The sequence below is a fragment of the Tauraco erythrolophus genome, chromosome 27, assembly GCF_009769465.1.
Source record: "Tauraco erythrolophus isolate bTauEry1 chromosome 27, bTauEry1.pri, whole genome shotgun sequence".
Taxonomy (NCBI): Eukaryota; Metazoa; Chordata; class Aves; order Musophagiformes; family Musophagidae; genus Tauraco; species Tauraco erythrolophus.
In genome coordinates this window covers 3,523,016-3,533,653 of record NC_141491.1, presented here as the reverse complement: position 1 = coordinate 3,533,653, position 10,638 = coordinate 3,523,016, and the positions used below count along the sequence as shown (strand labels likewise).

General features: G+C 54.4%; 2 protein-coding genes across 2 annotated transcripts; one reads left to right on the top strand and one right to left on the bottom strand.

Annotated features, from left to right (window-relative positions):
- Positions 1-2,283: 2,283 nt before the first annotated feature.
- MED20 (mediator complex subunit 20) lies at positions 2,284-7,315 on the bottom strand. The gene is made up of 4 exons (XM_086627294.1): positions 7,281-7,315; positions 6,995-7,146; positions 5,171-5,424; positions 2,284-2,931 (listed from the first exon to the last, which is right to left on the bottom strand). The coding sequence occupies exons 1-4, from the start codon at positions 7,292-7,294 to the stop codon at positions 2,716-2,718; spliced, it is 636 nt and encodes a 211-aa protein (XP_086483420.1). The 5' UTR covers positions 7,295-7,315; the 3' UTR covers positions 2,284-2,715.
- A 124-nt stretch (positions 7,316-7,439) lies between these two features.
- On the top strand, positions 7,440-10,431 carry BYSL (bystin like). The gene is made up of 7 exons (XM_086627305.1): positions 7,440-7,728; positions 7,812-7,983; positions 8,076-8,214; positions 8,533-8,666; positions 8,806-8,966; positions 9,476-9,578; positions 9,806-10,431. The coding sequence occupies exons 1-7, from the start codon at positions 7,440-7,442 to the stop codon at positions 10,152-10,154; spliced, it is 1,347 nt and encodes a 448-aa protein (XP_086483431.1). The 3' UTR covers positions 10,155-10,431.
- The last annotated feature ends 207 nt before the right edge of the window (positions 10,432-10,638 follow it).

The following is a 10,638-nucleotide window of genomic DNA, read 5'->3' as shown; positions in this document are numbered from 1 at the left end:
GCTATAATGATGCAAGGGTGAGACCCACGTCCCCAAGATCCCCAGTCTCCTCTGGGTCAGGCTTCAACTCACAGAAAGCAACACCACTGCCAGTGATTTCTGAGAGGTGCAGAAGCAGAAAAAAGGATCCACAATGGTACAGGACTACAGCCTGGTGGCCTCTCCCTCTGGATATTGCATTCTCAGAGAAAACACTGGGGAGCAACAGGAAAACAATCTTCCAGACCATGCCTTGACAGGCAAAATTAGGGTGGTTTTCAATTACACCGGCTCAATCCATTAACGTAACACAACTGAACGCCCCCTGAAGACTTGTTAAGATGCAGACTGGCATGTTGGAAGCCACGTTAACCTGCCACATTGATGCTGGGGGGGGCAGAACGAAGAGGATTATTATAGCCAATAAGATTGAAAACTAGTAATTTTGTCCATCAAGAAAGTAAAAAGCCCCAGAGTAAGAGCAGGCCCTCACGTGGGGCAGCTCATCCCCTCGTTCACAGAACGCACTTGCAGCAACAGACGTTTTTGCTATGACACAATGGGCTAAATCCTGCCCATCCTTGCATGTGTGGAACCCTACTGACGTCAACGGCTGTAATGGTGTAATTAAAGGCAGAATGTGGCTCAAGGGGTCCCATTTTATTACTCTAGGAACAGTACAATGTATTAATAAGAGCACAGAAGTCCCCAGAGATTCCAGCACACGTTCTATGTTTTTAAGACATGCGACCAGAGTTTTGACATCTCTGGTTGCAGAATACATCTTTTGGGAATTAATAAAGCATTAGCAACATTCAGCGTGACTAATCTGGTCATTAAAAGGTGGTGTTTGTTTTTTTTTTTTTAAACCATAAGACTTAAAAAGGGAAATAGGATAGAAATAACTGTTCCTACAAAGACTAGAGTTTGTTTTGGTAAGTTTTCCCAGCCACACTTAACTACGTGGAACGACAGGAGGTCAGATTCTCATTGAATTTTCATCACTGAAAATTAATAGTCCCAGTGAAGTCAGTGCACGTCACGAACTTGAGCTAAGAGTTGCAAAAATTCAGTACATTCAGCACATTGGAATTTCTAACACACTAATGGTACATTATGCAATTTATTATGGCTCACTAACCAGATCTTTCAGGACCCAGTGCTGACAAACCTATTACATGTCCACGCTAAAAGCTCTAGGCGCTCTAACAGTTAATTAGGCTTACAGATATAAATAATAATCACGAAGAAGTCAGATCTAAACAACTAGTTTCCACCAGTCAGCAAATCAAGAAGCAAACCAGCTACCTTTCCTCCTGCTGCTTCAGAAGGAAAAAATCTATTTACAAGAAATCTGTTTCTGTTTTACTTGCTCTTCAGACTCTTCAAGACCCATGTATTGGCAAGGAATCAACAATATTTTCTGCGAGCAAGACACACACTGCTTCTTCACGAAGAACTCACTGTCCTTCTTGAAAATCTCCCTTCCTAATACCATCTGTAGACCTTCTCTACTCCCATCCTTTCTTTGTCCTGTAGATGGGCTGCAGAGCTGCAACCCTGCCACACACAGCCTTCCCAGGAACCACGAAGGAAGCTCAGCACAAAGGTTGGTGGCTGAAGGAGTGTGTTTCTGCATGTTCTGAGACCAGCAGGGGGTGGAGCAGGGAGAAGAAGAGAAAGAGACAGCTACAAGCCAGGTAGATACAGAACAAGTGAAAACAAGGGAACAGATAGCTAAAAAGGGGTCTAATTTCCCTGGTTTTCCTGCTGTAAAAATAAATCACCACTAAAAAAAACATTCGAGTGATATCGTATCATTAAGTCTTACATTAATTTTTTGGCTCTTACTCCCCCAGTCCCTCCTTCTCTATTAAATGTGCTGAAGTCACCAGGATTTCTCAAATGGGAAATGGTGTGGAGGTACAGGACATTTATTACATACCTTTCAAACAATGAGATAAAGCAGCTGGTATTCTCCTTCAGTGCATGAGAGGGCTCCTGCCAGGCTTATTTGTTTATTTATCACGAGGCTTCACTGGTATCATCTGAGGGGTAGGAGATTTTAATACTCCCATCAGATACAAAAGATGAAGGCAAGCTAAGAACATACCCATAATAGGAATGCAAGAATTCCTGTAGATTTTGCCACAGGGAAATTAGTTTGCTTCAAGGGTGTAAAGCTCTTGAACCAAATCAAAGATAAAACTCTGCTGAATAATTGTCTCCATGCAACAGAAAATTTCAAAAGCTGTAAATAAACAACACAAAACAGCACAACACTTGCTGTGCAGAAAGACCCCGTCTCTTCACAAAATACAGCTTTTTATTTTGATGAAAAACAACAAAACACTCTCACGCAGATATTTAAAAAAAAATATTTTAAAAAATCTCTCATATAGTTGTTTGCAGCCAAGGAAACTCTGCATGCATTGGGCTGGAATTTCTCCTTTTCCCTCCTTCTGCCGAGGAACAGCAAACCCTTCCACGAAGCACTGTACAAAAAGAACCAAGAGAACCACGTGCCTGATCCCAGGCACTCAAAACCACGAAGGAGGACGACAAGAAACAGGCGAAGCATTCCAGACCTTTGCTTTGAAACAGGGGAAAGAGATTGAGAAGAAAAAAAAACCACCTTGGGCCACCTCCAGTGCTGCTTTTTGGAGGGACTCCTGATCCCCAGGGCAGGCAGGAGAGAGGATGCAGTTGCTCCCACCCAGGCTCCGGGGAGTCCCTTCACCTGATCCCTGCTACAGGCACCTGCTGCTGCTTGCGGATCTTGTTGAACAGCTCCATGTACTGAACCATCGTGTCCGCCGGGCTGTAGGTGCTGTCGTGCTTGGTGCCAAACACGGACGGGATGCCCGGAGCGTGGTTCCCCATGAAGCTCTGCATGAACTCCATGAGCAGGTTCCAGCAGTCATTGGCTATCACGCAGGGGCAGTACTCCACCTGGCAAGAAAATCATAGAATCCTTTGGTTGGAAGAGACCCTCAAGATCATCGAGTCCAACCGTTCACCCTGCACTGTCAGGGTCCCTGAACCATGTTCCTCAACACCAAATCCACATGGTTTTTAAACACCTCCAGGGATGGGGACTCCACCACCTCCCTGGGCAGCCTGTTCCAATACTTCACAAGAAACCACAGCCCTGAAGCTCGTGGTGGGGGCAATAACCAACAGGCTTTCCTCTCCCTGCCTCACTAGAGAGAAAACGCTTTTCATAAAAACATGTGAGAATATTTAGTGCATAATAAGGACGGACAAATATAAATGACCAGGATGTGCTGGGAACACGCAAGCAATCCCTTCAAAAGGGAAGAAAAGGGAAGGTAAAACATACCCTGTAAGGGCATTGCTTTTATTAATTCCCCAACAGTGGAGGTCTTGGGACATTGGTTCAAACACCACATTAACTTTACCCCATCCAAAACCAAACTTCATTCCCACAAGCTAGTAGGTGGACAACTCATGTAGCTGTGCCATCGTTCAGATATGTGCTGAAAAAGACTTGGGACTTCAAGCATTTTACTAAATATGAGTCTGTCCCAAATCAGGAGTAGGTCATAGAATCATAGAGTGGTTTGGGTTGGAAGGGACCTCAAAGATCATCTAGTTCCAACCCCCCTGCCATGGGCAGGGACACCCTCCACTGCACCAGGTTGCTCCAAGCCTCATCCAACCTGGCCTTGAACACTTCCAGGGATGGAGCAGCCACAACTTCTCTGGGCAACCTGTTCCAGTGCCTCACCACCTTCAGCGGGAACAATTTCTTCCTTATATCTAATCTAAATCTCCTCTCTTCCAGTTTAAATCCATTGCCCCTTGTCCTATCACTACACGCCCTTGCAAAAAGTCCCTCTACAGCTTTCCTGTAGGCCCCCTTCAGGTACTGGAAGGCTGCAGAAGTCCTAATGCAAACCCTGAAAAAACTACAAAACTAAAGCAGGAACAGCCAGAGCACCTGGCAAATCTGGTCCTGAACTCCAGTGTAGGGTAAAACAAAAACGAGCTTGTATTTAACCCCAGGTCAACAGCAACGCTGCTGCTACAACATCTGTGTTTACTGCGGTGAAGAAATAAGCCATTTCTCAACCCCTGTTCCTGCTGGCTGGGAACACCTGCCTGAGTGGATGCAGCGTGATTATTAATTGTCTATCAGATAACAGGATTTGTGTGTTTAGAAGAAGCGTAAGCTCTGATTTTGAAAGACCTTTAAGCATCTAATTCTCAGCTGTCTTGAAGACAGTTAGGCAGCAAAACATCCAGATGTCTGGAGTTTGACCTACTCTGCTTTGCCCTTCCCACACCAACACAGCCCAGCTACTTCTCTTTTTCCAAGATGTCTTTCAGCCCAGCTGAGGCTTATCCACAGCTGTGAGCCTTCGACTCACACGTGCATTTAGCCAAGCATCTCCTCAAACACCTTCCTAGATCCACCTATGCCCCTTCACGTGCACTGAAGGATCTTTTCTGATCTTTCAGGGATGTACGTGATGCACACATACTTTTGTGATCCTTCAGATCCTTTTTGACCCTTTTTTTGAGTTTGCTTCAGCCCAGCCTCCACCCCACGGAAGGCTCGTTGGCAGCTGACGCTCTTGAGCCTCATCAGCAGTCAGGGCACTGAGCAAAGAGAGCGGAAGCGTTTTGATGGCAGGCTTCGAGCCCGCAGGGCACCCCACTGTGCAGCAATCCAGGCTGTCATGCCACGGGGTAGGACTGACACCTGCCAAAAGCTCCCTAGTGAGAAGACCGTCCCTACACCATGGGAGCAGAACGTGGGGCAGGAGCAGGCTGCGTCTGCTCAAGATGGAGGAAGCAAGCAAAACCCAAATCAGCGTGGAATGAGCAGCTGAAGAGGTTGTTTCGTCCCCCTCGGCATGCTCATTAACCTGAAGTGTGCTACTGGTGGCGTGCATCAGGATTTTAAGCAGCTTTTGAGTTTGATGGCATCCCTTCAGGGTTTTGGTTGTTGACACTTCAATGACGGGCTTTTCCGTAGCTGCAGCTGAGCCCCAAAGTACCTGCCTGAATGAAACCTCATGAAAAGCAGATAAATACCCTGCCTGCCACACACGACACATCCATTCCAAACTACCAGCAACGAGCCACACAATCGAGATACAGAAGGGATGGGGGATTTCTCTGCCTGTAGTTGTACTTCATACCCTTTGAAAACCATTCTTACCTCCACAGATATCCCACGGGCACTGGGCCCCATTGTAACCGTGCCCACCTTCACCAAGAAGTCACAGTACTGGTAGCGGGTGCCGCGGCTCTCTATCTTGTTCGCCTTGGCATTTTGGAAGAAGCCTTTCAACTTCACCATAAGGATATCAAAGTTGGCATCTGCTATGAGGCAGGGACCGTTCTCAAAGAGGGCGAAGCAGCTGAGGGGGTATTCGGAGTTGTGCATCACATACATCAGCTTGCCTGTCTGCCCTGAAATAAGAGCAACAGTATTTGGGCTGTAAAACCAACAGTCCTGCACTTGTCCTTGCTTTAACAAAGCATCCGCTGTTTCTTTTGTCCTCCTTGTTGCTTGAATTCCAGGGTCCTTGCATTGCTCACACACACTTTCTGTTATTTGGCCAGTCAGTGAATAGGTTGTCTTTTCTTCTTAAGATTTAAAATGAAAGGGAGGAAAAAAAAAAATCTTCTAATCTTCTGCAGCCCAACGATGATACGCTAGTGTGACACAGAGACTGGAGGGTGAGCTGGACTTGAGATCCCCAGCAAACTGGTGGAGGAGGGGGGGGTCAGCAAAGAGCATCCACGTCCCACACAGGGCTGGGCACCCATGGCCACTGGAAGAAGGCTGGGCTTTGCCTCTCCTCCCGCTCACCCACCAGTCCTGCCAGGGGACGATGCGCTGAGACACACTCTAGAAAACAGGGTGTCCAGGGAGGACAGGCCTGGCTTGTATCACGCTTTAAAAGCTAGAAAAAATTCTCCTTTACCCACATAGACCAAAAAAGCCTTTCCACACACGTGGCTGTGCAAGTTCAAGCTGCAGAAAAGGCAACAAAAAGCCACTCTCATGGCTTCCAACGGATCTGGCTGGGCAAACCGGCTGAGCAGAGCCCTGAGGCTGCGCGAGCTCCATGCCCACCTCTGGAGCTGCTCCGACTGCTGCCATGTTCACATTAACGTTTTCAGATGATGTGAAAATCCAAGCACTTAGGAGGAATAAAGAGGCCGGAACAGCCCCTCAGGTGAGGAGCCCACATCGTACCTCTGAGCTGCCGTTTTAGGCCATTCTATGTTAGAAAGGGATTTGGGGTCCTCCGAGGACATTCCCTGGAAACAGCTGGGTCATCTCATGCCTCAGACCCCACTAGAGCTGCTCCCCACCGCCCTGCGAGCTGGCACTCCTCTCCCTGCCACCTCCAGCCCTCGAGTGACTGCCCTCCTGGAGGCAGGGCAGGAGGATGCTGCCAGGACACTTGGGCTCACCCTCTCCAGAGCAAAACAGCCTCCAGAGCAACTCGGGCAGAAGCAGCACTTGAGGAATCTTCCAGGAAAAACATGCTGACAGCAAAGAACACCCGACACGGCTGCTAAGGCTCTAGCGGGACTCCTCGAGGCAGAGCTCGCCCCGCGACACAGCCATCCCCAGGGCAGGGAACGCGGGAGCGGGGAAAACAGCAGCGGGGAGCAGGCAGGGTGGCCCGTGCCCCGTGCCGACCTCCTCCCCCCCCGCCCAGGCCCGCGTACAGGGATGTTCCTTCTCCCGGAGGAGCGAGGGAGCCGGTGGGACCCCCAGCACGCACCCTCCGCCGCGGAGACGGCTGCTCGTTCCCCACCACGATAAATAAATAAAACAGTGACGACCAGTAAGAACAGCGGACACTCGTTCCGCAGGTCTGTCTCCGCAGCCGGCGTTCACCAGCAGCCCCCGGGCGCCAGGTCAAGGCACTGGGAGCGGCACCGAGGGAAGAGACGGCTACGGGCCGGCTGGAAGCACCCGCCCCCCCGGCGCGGCGCGTCCCGGGGCTCCCCCGGCGCTGACCTTGGCTGCTGATGGCGGCGGCGGTGTGGTAGGTCTCGCAGTCCACGCAGAAGGTGCCCTGCTTCTCGGCCCCCAGCAGCTCCAGCTTCCGCGCCAGCATCTCCACCGTCTGCTGCACGCTCTTCCCCTCCGCCACGGGCACCTGCGCCACGCTGCCACCGGGGGGAGGCAAGTCAGAGACCCGCCGCCGGCGGGACCCTCCCGGCGCCCTCCCCGCTAACGGAGACACCCCCCGGGATGGCTCCCGCCGGCGGGCAGCCCCTGGCCGCGGCCCCCTCGCCCTTACCAGGTGACCCCCATGCTGCCCGCGCCCCGTCGGGACGGACGCGCCGCCGGAAAGGGCGGAGCCGCCGTCCCGCCGGAAGGGGCGGGGTGGGAACGCACGCGGGGCCGGTGGCGGAGCGGCCGGTTTGTCGCGACCCGCCGTTTGTCGGGACCCGCCGCCATGCCCAAGGCCCGGCGGGCGCGGGGCGCCGGCCCCGACGCCACGTTGCCGCTGGCCGAGCAGATCCTGCGGGACGCGGCCCCGCGGCTCACGGCGCGGGGGAAGCGGCGCGGCGGCCCGGCCGGGGAGGAAGAGGAGAAGGAGGGCGGCGGCGGCGGCGGGGAGGGCTATGTGGACGCGCGGCTGTCCCGGCGCATCCTGGAGCAGGCGCGGCGGCAGCAGGAGGAGCTGGAGGCCGAGCACGGCCCTGGAGCGCCCGCCGCCGCCAGGCAGCGCAGCACGGTGCTGGGTGAGCCCCCGGGTCGCCCCCGGGTCGCCCCCGGGCGCCGAAGGTGCGAGGCCTCGGGCTCAGCCAGCGCCGCTCCCCCGCAGGCCCGGCGGTGCGCGGCCCCGGCTCCGACTCGGAGGAGGATGATGAGGAATGGCCTTCGCTGGAGAAGGCGGCGGCGGCAGGACCGAGCGGGGAGTACTGCGGGGAGGTGGCGGTGGACCCCGAGGACGAGAAGGCCATCGAGATGTTCATGAACAAGAACCCGCCGCTGAGGTGAGGACACGGTGGGAAGAGGGGCCGGGACAGGGCAGCGGCTGGTGCTTCCCAGCACGGCCCGGCTCGCACCGCTCCTGCCCCGGCCCCAGGCGCACGCTGGCGGACATCATCATGGAGAAGATCACGGAGAAGCAAACAGAAGTGGAGACAGCGCTGTCGGAGATCTCGGGCTGCCCCATGCCCCAGCTCGATCCCCGCGTCCTGGAGGTCTACAAGGGCGTCCGAGAGGTAAGGCCAAGGCAGCTCTGCCCTGGAGCCTGGCAAACGCCACGCTGAGCCCCACCGCCCCTGCCCCTGCTGTCCCCATCCTCACTCTGCGTGGGCAGTCCTGTGGATTAACTGCAGTTTGTGTAGCATCCATCAGTGAAGGACCCAGAGAGTTTCTGAGTGACAATTTCCAGAGCACCGTGCTTGGGATAATCCTAAAACGATCCTTTCTTAGGACCTGGGATGGTCCTTTCTTACCAGAGGTGCTAAGGGAGGGGACAGCTTTCTCGTGGGCATGAGACAAGTTCCACAGCCCGGCCTGTATCCGTGTCTTTTAAGGTGCTGTCCAAATACAGGAGCGGGAAACTGCCCAAGGCGTTTAAAATCATTCCTGCCTTGTCCAACTGGGAGCAGATCCTCTACATCACAGAGCCAGAGACGTGGACAGCAGCTGCCATGTACCAGGCCACCAGGTAAGATCATCTCTGGGAGATGCTGATGCGGGATTTTTTTAGCTTTTTCTTTCCCTAACTGGAAAGAGATTTACAAAATACCAGTCTATCCCCTGCTTGGCCTTTCTCCACACCTCACTTTGTGCTTTGCTTTTACCAGAATATTTTCATCCAACCTGAAAGAGAGAATGGCCCAGCGGTTCTACAACCTAGTGCTGCTGCCACGGGTCAGGGATGACATCGCTGAGTATAAGCGCCTCAACTTTCACCTCTACATGGCTTTGAAGAAGGCTCTGTTCAAGCCAGCAGCCTGGTTCAAAGGTAGGGACTCCCTGCAGGGCTGCCGTTCCTGCCCGGGAGCCTCTTGCCATCTGGGAAGCTCAGCAGGGGCACGTGTTGCATGCCACTGCCCAGTGTGACAGGGCAGTGTGCCCTGCGTGGCGTCGCCCTGGGGGCTCAGTGGGGAGGAGAAGACGTGAAAGAGATGCAGGGAGTTCCCCCTTGGTGGACGAGGCGGCTTCCAAACCCCCAGGGGCCACTTTGTGGTGTTCAGGGCAGAAGGGTGATGAGTGCCATAGGCCTGCACCGGTGCTGCCAGGGAGAGCTCGCAGGTATTTGGGTTCTTGTGGAGGCTGATGGCAGGTTACAGACTGTGTTGGGTCTGATCTCAGTCTTGTCTGGCAGCCTGAGGGTGTTTGGGACTAGCTGCATGGCAGGGAGATGCTGTTATTTCCTGGGGTCCGATGTGTCCTGGAATAGAAGGGGCTCACTGCAGCAGTCAGAACCCTGTGATTTAGGAGAGGTGGTGCCTGACTCTCTCCCCTCCACAGGGATCCTCATTCCCCTGTGCGAGTCAGGGACCTGCACGCTGCGGGAGGCCATCATCATCGGCAGCATCCTCACCAAGTGCTCCATCCCCGTCCTCCACTCCAGGTAACGCACTGGGAGGCTGTGCGGGGCAGAGGTTCTCCTTTAGGGACACTGGTGCAACGCCTTGGATCTGTTCCTCAGCCTCTCCAGCATCTTGGAGGCGGAGGGGTTCGCTCAGCTCCCTTGGGGTTGGGGTTTGAGGCTCAGCGCCGAGTTTGTCATCTTTGTGCCTGGGTGCCTGCTGCCCCATGGCTCCTGCCTTCACCTCGGTGCTCGCTCCGTCCCCGCAGCGCGGCCATGCTGAAGATCGCCGAGATGCAGTACAGCGGCGCCAACAGCATCTTCCTGCGGCTGCTCATCGACAAGAAGTACGCGCTGCCCTTCCGCGTGGTGGATGCCCTCGTCTTCCACTTCCTGGCCTTCCGCACAGACCAGCGGGTCCTGCCCGTGCTGTGGCACCAGAGCTTCCTGGCCTTCGCCCAGCGCTACAAGGAGGACCTCTCCTCGGAGCAGAAGGAGGCTTTGCTCGAGCTGCTCAAGTTCCACAGCCATCCACAGATCTCGCCGGAGATCCGGAGGGAGCTGATGAACTCCAAGACTCGGGATGTGGAGGGGCAGCAGCCTGTGGCCATGGACTGAGCAGGGAGAGGCAGGAACAGCTGCAGCCTGCCCTGCTCCCGGGATGCTGCTGGATGCAGTTGGGAGCCTGGTGCTTGAGCAGAGGCGTGCAGGAGCATCCGTCCCGGGATCCTGCAGCTCCAAGCAGGCGCTGGGCCCAGGCTGTGCCCGTAGAGCCAGGCTGTGCTCCCTGCACTGCTTGTCACGGGGCTGGGCAGCCCCTGTCCCACCCGGGAGCTTGGTGCCACCAGCACCTGGGAAGGTTTGGCCTGTTCCTGTATTGGAAAATAAAACCCAAGCCGTGTCCATCAGTCAGGGCTGGTTCTGTCCCACAGCTGCATCTCTCTGGTCACATCCCTGCGTGGTCCTGCCCTGTGCCCGCCCCACCTCGTCCTGTCCCCAGCAGGTGGCAGAGCGAAGACACCAGCCCTGGGGTTCTCGCGGAGCCGCAGATCGAGTCTGCGCTGCTGCTGCTCCCCCCTCCCCGACTGCAAAGGGAGAAGGG